This window comes from Manduca sexta, chromosome 11, assembly GCF_014839805.1.
Source record: "Manduca sexta isolate Smith_Timp_Sample1 chromosome 11, JHU_Msex_v1.0, whole genome shotgun sequence".
In the NCBI taxonomy this organism is placed as follows: Eukaryota; Metazoa; Arthropoda; class Insecta; order Lepidoptera; family Sphingidae; genus Manduca; species Manduca sexta.
In genome coordinates, this window is record NC_051125.1 from 10,336,019 (window position 1) to 10,349,672 (window position 13,654).

General features: G+C 33.0%; 1 protein-coding gene across 2 annotated transcripts; it reads right to left on the reverse strand.

Moving 5' to 3' along the window:
- Positions 1–1,579: 1,579 nt before the first annotated feature.
- On the reverse strand, positions 1,580–13,256 carry LOC115449185 (probable 4-coumarate--CoA ligase 3). Of its 2 annotated transcripts, none has more exons than XM_030176916.2 (9): positions 13,159–13,256; positions 10,888–11,088; positions 10,123–10,333; positions 9,040–9,399; positions 7,064–7,249; positions 5,451–5,572; positions 3,860–4,021; positions 2,210–2,377; positions 1,580–1,941 (listed from the first exon to the last, which is right to left on the reverse strand). In XM_030176916.2, exons 1-9 carry the CDS (start codon positions 13,159–13,161, stop codon positions 1,651–1,653), a joined length of 1,704 nt encoding a protein of 567 aa, XP_030032776.1. In that variant the 5' UTR covers positions 13,162–13,256; the 3' UTR covers positions 1,580–1,650. The 2 variants fall into 2 exon arrangements, with proteins under 2 accessions (XP_030032776.1, XP_037293349.1); XM_037437452.1 differs by lacking the exon at positions 13,159–13,256 and adding an exon at positions 12,943–12,966.
- Positions 13,257–13,654: the final 398 nt, after the last annotated feature.

Below are 13,654 nucleotides of genomic sequence, written 5' to 3' on the forward strand. Positions count from 1 at the left end.
GCTTGTAACACACTGTCAAAGAACGTGTGGCATAGAAAATAAGGCCTCAAGAAGTATGTAACTAATTAGTATGTGAAAGAAACGAGGTTTCAAAATATTGTAAAATGTATTTATTTGTTTTTGTAAAGTAAGTTTTGTTGTTAATGACAATATATTATTTCTTCTAAGTAAAGTATATTTACTACTTATACTTCATTACTTTTACTTATATATTACATTTTACGGTAAAAATATAAGCGTGTCCGGGCTGTAACCCTAGTATCATAAAGTATTTGTAGGTTTCTAGTTACAGCAGTACTCCTAGCATGAATAATAAAGAATTACCCTGGGTATTCGTATCGAATAAATAACATTGTTTTTTTTCATGCTCGACTAGTGACCGCACTGCACCTGATGGTAAGTGGAGTGGGGTCCAATAGAATGTCGATTGACGAGAGATGATCTTAAACATTACATGATACTATAGGTGATAAATAGGTTCGTGCTGCCTATTTGCATATATATTAACAGTTAACACACTTGTTCTATGGCTACGCGATATAGTATTCGAAGTTAACACGCGCTCAATGTTCATGCTGCCGTATTTTTATTTTAAATATGCTAAAAGGGCGCTGTTAAAATTTCCATACAAAAAATACTAAACAACTCATAACTCAATGTATAATATAACGCAAATATTCATGCTAACGGTACTAATTACGAACACAGAGATTTCACACTCTTTGTCTTTGATTACAGCGGCATGAGTCGACAATTCACATTTGATATCATCATACTTTTTAATTGAGACCCTATTATCAAACAGGAATATGTTTTGCCACGATTTTCACTTTATTTTTCGATTGTTTTGTTAAAGTTATTGTTTTTTTATAGCATTTTACACACACACAAAATACACACTTACGCCTTATTAAGCCAAAATTACGACTGGTGACTTCACTTTTCGCTATGCGTATTCCGTCCCATGATATGATAGAGCTAGCTTATCGCCATATCGGGCACAAATTGAAGGCTGATATTGAGTAGAAAACCCCAATATCACTACCCGGGGATCGAAACCGAAACCTCAGCACTGCAATCGTACCATAACACAACTGGCAGTCAATGCATTTTAATGCTCAAATTTAAAGTATAAAGATTATGTTTTGAAGTGGATTTTGGCCCTTTTGTACAGTGTAGAGCGGTTACCAAATGTTATATGTTCAGGACTACGCAACACGAAAGCTTGGGCGATACGTGCATTGTAGTGATGTACCAATGTTTACATTTAATTGGAACATATATTCAATGATATTTATTTTGATAGTTTTTACCGGTTCAAAGTACCTTTTATGCTGTTGAAATAGTTTCTACTCCTGACTCTTTTGGAACATGAATTTCTGTATATTTTATTCAAAAGAATACCCACATAACAGCATAACATTAACTAGGATTGTTTTATTCAAGTAATACGTAACTTTCTCTGAGTACCAGATTGTACATCATAAAGAGTAATTAATATTGCTTTGAAATATTTATCAGAATTTTGTGTTTTACCCTGCATACCTACATAAAACTAAGAGTTACTAAAACAACTAAAATTATGAATCACATTTTATCTTAAAGAATATTGCACTCAATATTTTGAAATATAGATAAATTTTGTCTTTGTCAACAATATTTGTCTTTCAAAACCCTCCTGAGTATCTTCCCTGAAGGATTTTTAGGTAACTCGTCTAGGAACGTAACTTCTTTTATCCTTTTGAATTCTGCTACTCTTTCTGCTACGAACTTGATAATATCTTCAGGTTGTACTTTAACACCATCTTTTTTCACTATAAATGCTTTGGGAACTTCACCAGCCTTTTTATCGGGCATACCAACAACAGCTGCATCAAGTACTGCTGGATGTTCTTTTAGAATATTTTCTAGTTCAGCTGGTGGTACTTGGTAGCCTTTGACCTGTAAATTTGTAAGATAAGGTAATAGATATTTATCCTTTTATCATTGAGGCATTTTAATTTGGGTTCGTACAACACACTGTTTTGCAGCATGTTGCAGTATATAAAATATTATTGATCGTCTTCCACTGTTTTTTACTAAAGAACGTTCTCAGAATAAAACTTTATGCTTATACCAGCTAAATTTCCTCTACATCCTTCGAACAAATATCACCAACTTGAACAGTTTTAATTTGAGCTCAGTTTTAAAACTTTATATAAATAGTCACCTTAATTAATTCCTTAAGTCGATCAACAATCGTAACAACTCCGTCTTTACCGAGACTAGCTAGATCACCAGATCTAAACCATCCTTCTGTGATGACCGCTTTTGTAGCCTCTGGATTATTTCTGTAACCTTTCATAACTTGAGGACCTCGTATTAGGAGTTCACCGACCTAATGAACAAAATTAGCGCTGTATTATAATATTATCCTAATAAAGTAAACCAAACCACCATGGCTTAGTAAACTTTAGAGACTGTTGAGCCTCTTACTATTCCTATATGTTCAACAGCCAATTTAGGAATAAAAAATAACATCTTTTACTTTTAATCAGAACTTATGAACTATAAATTAATATTGGAGCAGTTATTCCTAACTTCTAAGTTATGAATCAAACCAGACGGGTAGACGTGGCTGAAAATCAGCGCTGGCTGGGTTTTATACATTAGACAGCAGTTAAGCTGAAACATTTCCTTTTGCCATTTTCTTATTATATATATTTTTTTAAATATAACTAGTTTCGTAACAATATTAATTATGGAAATTAATATTATTTATTATTATTGCTTTAAAACGTAATAGTGATTTTTTGGATCTGTTAATTCTACATTCTTATCTTTCAATTTAATGCTTTTTGCTTTGTCACGACAATCGTAACATTGTACGTATAGTATTATTATCGTATGTAGTTTCGTTTCATTACGTTCGGTTGTTACCTTGGAATTACAAAGACTTAGCCACTATTGAAAATAACTACAAAATAAACTTTAGGCAACTATTATTTTATTTAATCTTAGATTTGGTTCATTATAAATCTTTATAACTTCCATTACGCTACAAAAATGTAGACGACAAGTAAATAAATGAAAATAGTATATCCAAATAGATTTTTATAACGATACAACAAAGAGGCAAATAAAAATTTAAAAGATACAAAAAATAAATCTAATTACAGATTGTCTGTATTGTGTCTAGTAAAAATGCATCATGAACACTTTCTTGAAGATTTAACGAAAGTGCCTTCAGATTTTCATATCATACTTTGTCTTGATTTTTGCTAAATTGGATTAAGTTCTGCGCAGTTGCGTCTAGACACAGGAGTTGTCTAGCATTTTTGTGACGATGCACATTTTAATATTATCAAAATTTTGCTTTTAATGGCTATAATTTATTCGCTAAATTAATTTCAGATTAATTCGTCTTTTGTAAAAACCTCATAAAAAATTATGAAATAGTGTTTACAAAAACCGATTTTAAATTGAATTCCAAAGGGTCTGATATAAATATATAAATTGGGCTATACAAAAGTTACATTTTATAATTTCTAAAATTTATGTTCTAGTAAAATGAAAACGTTATTTTTCTGATGGTGAGGGATCATTACTGCTCATGACCATACTATTCAAGAGATAGAAATAAGACGCAACAAGCAACTAGTTTATAATGATTTTCTATGCAATCATGATACCGTTTCTATCAAGCAAAACAACAAGACAGTCTCATGCATGACTCTATAGACATTATATAAGTAATTTTAATAGTTGTTTAGAAATAATAATTATTCTTTGTTTTGACGTATCATAAGTGCAACTTTGTTCGCCTACGTGATAAATAAAGTATTTTATTTTATTTTATTTATTAAAAGTCAAAACAAACCTGGTTCGGCTCCAAGCTGCGTAAATCCGAGTCGACGACCCTGAGCTGGGTATTTGCTATAGCATACCCGGCTGTAGAATACGCGGTAGATCCTCGCAGCATAGCTGTCGCTAGCGGAGAGGTTTCCGTGAGACCGTAAATTTGTAGCAAGTTCGTGTCAGGCTGAAAAAAAAATCAAGTCTGAGAGATACAAAGGGATACACCAATATTAACATTGAGGTTATAATGTATAATTATCTGGTCAAAATAGAAAATGTTTTGAATGCATCAAAAACGAATTTGATCCATTAATTAAATGCAGAATTTAAGTTTGCAGGAACAGAAAGAATAGTTTAGTTGTCTGAATCTACGATGTAGCTTCCGATGGCCTTATATCGCCTTCGAGAGAGCACGGTAGATCCATCCGTCCTGATTTTTATCAAATTAACTAAGCTCGGACACAGTGACTCGCAAAACGTTGTGTTTAGACTAGCTAAAAATGTGTTTCTGCAACTATCATTATTGTACTCTCTATTTATAATGCGGAAGATCAATTCTCCAAGATGGTGACGGTATCTTATTCTAAGAAAGGTCTATTAACTTTAAAATACTTCCTTTTCTTTCTATTTCTTTATTATTTTAACTTACCCGCTTCACATAAGTACATTGTAGAATAATAATGTCAGTAATACTATTAAAAGAAGTCCTTTAACGTTTCTGACAGCCTATAAAGAAAATAAAATGGCTTGATGTTGAATGAACTGCTCTAAATTAAATTCTGTCAGTATTGTAATTGAAAACTTGGTTTCGGAAGATCAATATTGAAAACTCGTTTTACTGTAGTTGGAAATTTCCGAACTAGTGGTTCGATAAAAATTGACGTTTTAGAAAATAGTGGTTTTGGGAAGAATAATATTTGTATTTATTATTTTCATAGGGTTTGTACGGAATTATGGAAATGTCTAACCACGAAACTCTACATCTTTGTGTGATGTTTGCGTGCAGCATGTTTTTTTCTTTATTAATGATTATACAATAAGCTGATATTATGAATTAGCAATAGTGTTTTTGTGTTTTCACAAGTAGATTGCACAATCTGGACAGTACGGCGATTGCTATCAGGTTCAGCTTATGTAGTGATTGAAGAAAAAAAATATAAAAAAATAAAGTAGGTATCAGATGGGGCAAGGTTCCACTATAAAGCACATAACGTTAGCGACATTGACCTTGTAAAAACCTATATCTAGCATAATCAAATCAATAGTATATCAATAAGCAATTCCTCAGACATAGTTTTTATAGGTAATTGTTCTTTCGAGACATCTATTTCCAGAGAACATTTACAAATTAATTTACATAATTTATCCTATAGTGATTTTGTTATTCTCATATATTTTTTCATGATTCATACTTTTGAAAATACAAATAAAACGAAGAAAAACACCCGCTTTCTCCGAAGGGGTAGGAAAAGGTGCAATAAGTTTTGTTCCAAAAAGTAATAGGGGGCGAGCCTATTGCCTTATAAAACATAAATTCCGGAGTCCAACCTGATATTGCGCAAGATAATCAAATTTTAAAAGTAATCTTATATAAATTCTTTATCCGACATTACCTGAACTTTTTCTAATACTCTTTGAACATCATTCCTCGGGAGCGGCGCGGCGCCACTAGTAATTGTCTTGATTGATTCTAAATGCTCCTTCTTAACGTCTGGATGCGATCCGAGGAACAGAACTGGAACGATAAACGTTTGAGAAATGTTGCAAGTTATTTGTGACTAATGGACAAGAAACTATTTGCTACCGTTTGATTCATATTGCTGCCGATAGCAGTCAATAACGGGTGAGATGTGAGACTACGCGTCTTCGATGCGATAGTTCGTGTGTTTCCATATTTCCACTGTGCAGTAATTGTGTTACGATTTATTGTAGCTATTGTTTTACTAGGTATCATGAGATTAAGCATCCGATGTGTTAAGAAGTCAATTGCAGTTCCGTTCTTGTAGCTTTGTAATTCGAATTATGACAGCTTGTGTCCGTGTGTGATTATAATTTGTCAATGTACAATTGTATTAGGGGCGGCGCATATATGGCGGTAGTAAGTGACTATAGCCTAGTTGGGTGTGGAATGGACTGCCCAGACGAATGTCCGTTGGTTCAAAACCCAAAGGCACACACTTCTAAAATTATGTGTGTATTCTTTGTGAATTAGCGCTTGCTTGGTGAAGGAAAACATCGTGAAGAATCTTGGAAGTTCTCTGTACGAATTTTGAGGGTGTGTGAAGTCTATCAATCCGCACTAGGCTAGCGTGGTGGATTAGGGCCTTATCCCTCTCAGTAGTAGAGGAGACCCGTGCCCAGCATTGGGACAATATATAATACGGGGCTGATATTATTATATTATTATAGTGAAAAATTCTCTGCGCTGCTCTCAGCCATATATACACCCGCCTCTACGCTAGGTGTATGTCGTTAGTATCAATTCTAACTTGAACTGTCTAGTTCTTATCTTATTTAACGTTTACACTCTCGCTTATTGTCGAGTCAAGGTTCGAAGCTATCTTTATTATTTATGTGAAGATCAAGTACAGGTCAGAGGTCAGTAAAGGGAAAATGTATAACAAAACACTCGTACTGTGTACGTTTACAACTACGACACCGAGGTAGTTAAGATATACTTAAAACGGATCTTCATTTTGGTTATATTTAGAACTATCATCAACCAGTGTCAAAATTTCTACAAACCTTTTTCAGTCAATTAAATTTTAAATTATGAAACATAATGCTGTTCATTAAATATTAATGACACTTTTTTATCCCATTACTAGCTCTTGCCTATAAATAAATCGTATAATTTGCGTAATGTGAAAGTGGACTCAGGCGTGGGTGAGATGGCGCAAAAGCTATTTTTGTTCTATTTGCTTTCATAATCTTTCAAAGTCTCTGTAGTTTGTGAGACACTGTTAGGATATTTGCCCACGGCCTTTGTTTCTTAGTATTGTAAAAAATAACTTGAATTAAACAAAAGAAAACAGTGGGCTAAATTTTAAACGTGACTTCACCCTCGTGAGAAAAAAATCCGAATAAAAGTGCCACTATATATTTTCCGGCGACAGAAGTAGCCCATGTTCTTCCCAGAGTTTAAAATTATCTCCTTACAATATACAAAAGTAAACAATGACAACATGACAGTAAATAATGCCAGTAGAAAAAATATATACATTACCCATAGGAGGCGCTGCGCAGAGCAATTGTATCTTATGTTCCTTCAAAGTCGAGAGAAACGAGTCTGGCTGAAATTTCGGCAGCGTTACCACCTTGAGGCCGGCAGACAGTTTATGCAGCAGTATTATGACTAAGCCGTAGATGTGGTAGAATGGAAGCACGGCCAAGGTTGCGTCTTGATTTAAACCTTAAAAAAATCGATACAGTTGTGTTCATCAGGTACTGGAAAGGATTTCAATTGGACTCTGTTCTAAATACAGATGGGTTGATAAAGGCATTTCCCGCCCTCACACCCACCACTACAACTATTGTAAGCCAGGATCATGTGGCACGCATTTTATGATACCGAGCAGCGAAGCTCGGCGAGTCTCAGGGAACACTAATTTGTCTTTATCCCGCAACGAAATCAATCAAATAGAAAGATAGGGAGAAGCAATATTAAACAGATTAGAGATGGGTTTGTATAAAGTTAAAGGTAGTTATTAATTTAGTTTATGAGTACTTACTACACTTGTGGTTTCCGTCATGAGATTACTAGCTAAGTCGTCTTAACTTTTATACATAACCCCAAGAGACTGATCCGTTACACTGGAAATGTAACGTACCCACACCGAGTTATTTTTAAAAAATATTTTATACTGCCTTATTAGTATTCTTTATTGTTTTCTTTTTGCATTCTGTTGGTCGAAAAGGTGACAGCAGCATTTATTTTAAGCATTAGTCCAAGGCTAAGATATATGGTTTGTTACAATTCTATTATAATATCTATTGTCTATTCTCGTATGAAGAAAGTCATAGTGAAAAACGAAACGTAAATGATAAGTAGTATTATACTACGCTAGAATATTAGTCAAGCCAGCTTGAGGGAGGACCAAACATAACGAATAAATAATATTTAGGTAAGTGGCAACAATAGATAAACACACATTAATCAACTGAGTATTGTTGAATTACTTTTTTAAACAAAAAGAAAACACGATTGTATAAAATATGAATTTAAAATATTATTGTTTCTAGGAAGTAATACAAGCAACTTCAAGAAATGTGATTAAAAAATGGGTTTATTACTTTCTTCCAAGGAGTCTGTGTTTCATATTTTCTGATTAGAATGAAGAAAGGCGCGTTCAATAATAAAGCAATAGAAATTACAGTTGCAGCAAAGGGCAAGAAGCTATTCTTAAGGCCTCCTGCTAACCCAATTTTAGAAGCTAACTATTTGAAATTTTACGATATGTTATCTTTACTTTGGGTGTTTAATTCTTTTATAATGTGGATTTTGTTTCATTCGTTATAATATAAATGTTAAAATTTTTGATTCTGCACATTCCAATTAAAATACACATCATATTAATTTACAACAAACGCTATTAGATAGACAATTAAATAAGAAACAAATTGATAGTTTAAAATTTTGAAAGAGACCTAAAGTTTATATTTTACAGCAACTATTCGTAAATCTTTACTTATTCCGTAACTAATGCGCCGTTAATATATGGAATGACTGCTCAAGGCCGTTTGGCCGGAGGAGGGCCTTAATTGAGAACTACTACTCTCTATGGATTCAGATGTAATAAGGCAATACTACAATTTCTATAAGAAAGAACTCGAAGTTGAATAACAAACAGTAAAAATAGGAAACTTAAGACAATCGTGTTTTCGATACATAATATAGTTTTAGATGAACTATAAAGAAAAGCAGCAATATTTACTTTACTTGTGGTAGGATATATTTAAAATATATCCGCCTGGATAACGAGCAGCGTACACAAGGAGTTAAAACCCGTCATAGTGGCCCACGTAACTTTGTCGCATTCCGAGATCACACTGTGTATATTCGGTTCCAACAGGCCGACATAATTGTGTCGACATCCGAGGGTTAATCATCCCTCGTCAGTCGACATTTTATTGGACTCCAATTACCATCATGCATTGGGGTCACTTTGCTTGAAGGTATATTTACATATTTAAAGAACTTACTCGTCGTATCGTTATAAAATTTTATAGGATCCGACTCCTGTTGCACGCAGTTCGCGACAACATTTCTGTTGGTCAATTCTACTCCTTTAGGCAAGCCAGTTGTACCACTTGAGTATGGTAGGAAAGCTATGTCTTCAGGCTTCTTGCTAACTTCTTTTAAAACACTGAGATCTGGGTTCGAATCTATCACGAACTCTTGGAAAGATATAACTCCGGATGGTAAGCCAGTACCGTCATTGAGGCCAATGATTGGTAAATCCTTTTGAGCTAATTGTAACGCTTCTTTCAATACTTTTATGGTACTAGGTACGCCTATTACGACATTGGGATTTGCTAGTACCAACTGTCTATGTACTTCGTCTGTAACAGATATTTGAAAATTATTTAAATTCAGTTTTAATTATTGTAATACTCGTTATCTTAATAATAATTAGAAATATAGTATATATTGCTCCACTGCCGGGCACGGACCCCCTATATAACAAAGATGGTTTAGGTCCTATTTCAACACGCGGTTCTGGTGAAAGTTGGGAGACTTCGCATTTCTTCGAAATTCTCATGAAAATATTCTCAAGTATGCAGATTTCCTTACGATATTTTCCTGTTTTAAAAGCGATGATTCATAAGGAATACACACATAACTTTAGAAAAGTCAGAGGTGCATGCCCTTGAATATTGAACCTGCGGACATTCGTCTCCGCAGCTCTACTCTCAACTAAACTATCGCCGCATATCTTTCGTATCTTATCTCTTTTTAATGTCGTATCCGATTAAATATATAATGTATTCTTATCAAGGTACAGTCATAAACTATATTGCATATTATTAAGATTTTTTCATACTAAAAAAATACAGTATTACCCTGTAAAATTATATTTATTACACGGAACTAGGTATTAGTCAAACGAAAAACATTTTTTTTCTTATATGTCTTTTAAAGTAAATCATAAAATCTTCAAATAAAAATATTACACGGAAGCTTCATAGAGGTCTTGTAAATATTTAGATTAAAATCAGTCTTCAAATTAAAAATTGAAATCGAGGTACAAAATCAATATACCGTCGACAGGATTTTATACTCACGGGCAGTGTAAATAGGATTTATAGTCGTTACTTCGGCACCTGCTTCCAGAATACCTAGCATTGCCACACCATATTCCGGAGAATTTGGCATCATGATACAAACAACATCCCCATCTCGAATTTTAAGTTGAGTACGAAGTTGTGCAGCGAAATTTCTTGAATATTTGTATAACTGTTGATAAGTGATTGAGCGATTTGTTACGCCGCAGACCTAGAAGATAAAAAAATAATTAATGTTCCAACAAATGTTATCACATATAGAGATCACTTGACGAAGATATATTTTGAAATTTAATAACTGTTAATGCTCATAATTTAGAGTATCAGTAAAGGCTTCTTTTGTGCCTTCTAACTTGTAAATTATATACGTATTTTTCTGCGCTCAGTCCGCATGGAAAAGTTTTTCAGGGATAAAAAATGGGAGTAATGTAGCTTCCTACTAATGAAAAAATTGGTTTAGTAGTTTCTGAGATTAGCGAATTCAAATAAACTCTCCAGATTCATATATTAGTAAAGATCAGCGGCGGAAGGTCCATATAACACGATCCCTGCTGGCTTCCCTTTCGTAATTTGTGTAGAATCTTATTATCATTAGAATTTGCAGACCTCATTGATGCTTTCCTTTCGGAAATTTCATCCTTCGCCACTGATATAGGTTTACGAAACGAATTCAATAATTTCATTATTACTCCCTATTCCAATTAGTGTAATAACACAACTTGAAATTACAACTTCTCAAACATTAAATATCGTAAACTCACTTACCAGAGCAGTTTTGTCAGCCCATTTCAATATGTCTTCCCAAACGTGCTCCACCACGGTTCTGTTTGGAATGACGACATCTTTATGTGGTGATTTTACTATATTATCCGACGTCCAAAGACTGCTACTTCTTGATGAAAGTAATATTCCACTATTCCCAACTATCCTTTGTGCTGTTCGCGTTATAGCATTTAAAGCCATTATCTGGAAATGAAAATATGTTTTTTCCTTATTTATATAACTGGATGAGAGTTGCTCGCTCAAAAATATCGCCAGTAAATAGTAACTTTGTCGAGTACATAATAATATTCTGAGTGCTTCTACTCTGCACTCAACTACGTGACATAAGTTTCATAAACTCGAATACGCTCAAATGTACGATAATTCATTATTTATTTATTCCTGTAAATTCTGCTATTTACGAACTTAGAATAGGCGGTGGTTCTTTGTATATCAGTAAAATTGGAATTGTGTCCGGTTGTTTCTTACATCTATATAATAGAAATGATGTCCCTTATTATTGTTGCAAGAACCCGAATATTTTGTGATGGCACTAAAGAATAAGACTGGAAGAATATATTTTACCGACGTAGGGTATATTTGGAATTTAATTCCAGTCGTTCTCTAGTACATAAACATATCTTATTCTCAGGGCACACGGTAGCGGAAACAGACGGATACTTGATTCGACTAGAAAACGAAAAGAACACGCTGCTTTGATTTAATGGTGATGCAAAAGTTAATAATTTTGATAATAATATTCTAACAAGGAACCTTTATATTTGTGACATTTGTATTGTAGGCTCTTTTTCCCGCTCTTAGCCCGTAAATAGTGAAGCTTTTGTACGTGACTATATTTGTGAGTATGAAAGTAATCATTTTTATTAAAAGTGGTAGGAAATGGATTTTATTAAATACTCGGATTTGAAATAACAATTGAATTTTGCATTGTCATATAACGGTTATCAGTATAATTGAGCGTAAGGTTTATCTGGCTCAGACGACCTGAGATTAAAGTAGTGATTATGTTATTATACTGTATGAATATGTTTGGCCCTACAATTATTTCATTTTTTTGTATGAACCAAACAATACAATACTTATAAAAATGAGAATCCATAATCGCAACATATGCTTACATAATTATGCAAACATCGATAAACGTAGACTCTGATTCTTGTACGTCTGTTAATTTATTATCTTAACATCATTGAATATCCAAATAAATTTTAATGCATACTCATGTATCGATTTTTTTAAATATTTTTTTTGTTTCTAAAGCAACAAGGAATGCAATACGGGGGCATTAAATAATGCAAAGTCAGATATTAATGCAACTAAATATAAAATAAAAAAACTCTGATATCAATGCACCCATATATACAACAAAATATCAGTAGAATAAACAGTTAATATATTGGATTAAAATATTATGTTGTTCGACGGCTAAGGAGTTGATCATAATAAGTTTAATATACGGAGTTCAGCTTTAATATACTCTGCATTTTAACTAGACGTCGTATCTGTATTTGGAACTGCAAACTTCACGAACAGTCTTCTAGAATAAAGAAGAAGTGGCAGATGTATTAAAGAGTTCCGTTGTTCTCTAACAGAGGCCCAATTCTATTGACGTATATTCTATAGACACGAACGTACATATAAACTATTTATTCAATATCTGAACTAAAACGGCAACCAAAACGTCATTGTTATAACCAATTATTGACTTAAACAACAAATAATTTTACTTATTTGACTAATATTTTTTATTCAAATCCAGGTTTATACTTAGACTCGAGGTCTTATATCATAAGCGCCACTCCGTACACAACCACAAGCTGTCAATATTGACCATGCTAAAGTCAGTTTGAATGGAATGCACTTCAATTCAGTTGAATCAAAATCAAGCCCAATCTAGTACGTAGTTATATATCGATGCCCAATCTGGATTTGATCTGTTTTTTAAATCAATGGAATTTATTCCATGTTTAAAAATTGCGTTGAATTATAAAAAAGGAACAAATAAATATTGTGGTAACAATTAACTTTTTTATACACCAATTTCTCTTCATAATACTGGCCACTTAAAAATAAAAATAACCTATAACTACGTGATACTGGCCACTTAAATATTTAAAAAAAAAACCTCATACAATCCACAATTCTGTTATCAAAACACTACAAAGTTTTTGTCATATCTATTTAACACTGTTACAACAAATAATTGTTATCACTATTCATTATCGAAATACTTTATGATATAATTTGATGTACCATTTGAACGTGTGCGGTTCGGTTTGATCACGAATTGACTGAGCAATGCGTAGAGGCAAACACGTTCTAGGGTTCAGTGGTCTTTGATAACTAACACATGTATGTCAATTGCCGAATTACTAAATTATAGTACCAGCACATGCATGACCGGTTTGACAGTTACAATAGTGAGGTTAAATCTCAATATTTATTGAAAATATCAAATTCGACTCACATTTATAAGTTTTTAGATTTGTAACTATTGTAATGAGTAGATGTTTAAAAAGTTTTAATAAAACGAAAATAACAAAATTTACTTAATATATTTTAATGAACCGAATATTGCAATAGAATACCTATACTATAATTTATTTGAACAAAAGAAACAAGTTTGTACAAAAAGATATGCTACCAGAGGCCCTATTTATTCAGATTCGTTCATAATTAAAACTCAACATTTTTTTAATTAAAATAGTATTTCTCAAACTCTTATGTATCGTCTGGAACGTACCATCGC

What these genes read in the sequence shown, in the direction of transcription:
- LOC115449185 (XM_030176916.2), bottom strand. An exon ending in GGGCTGACAAAACTGCTCTG is followed by an intron (nt 10,334 to 10,887) that starts GTAAGTGAGTTT and finishes TTTATCTTCTAG; the next exon opens with GTCTGCGGCGTAACAAATCG. An exon ending in GAGTATTAGAAAAAGTTCAG is followed by an intron (nt 4,022 to 5,450) that starts GTAATGTCGGAT and finishes TTTTTTTTTCAG; the next exon opens with CCTGACACGAACTTGCTACA.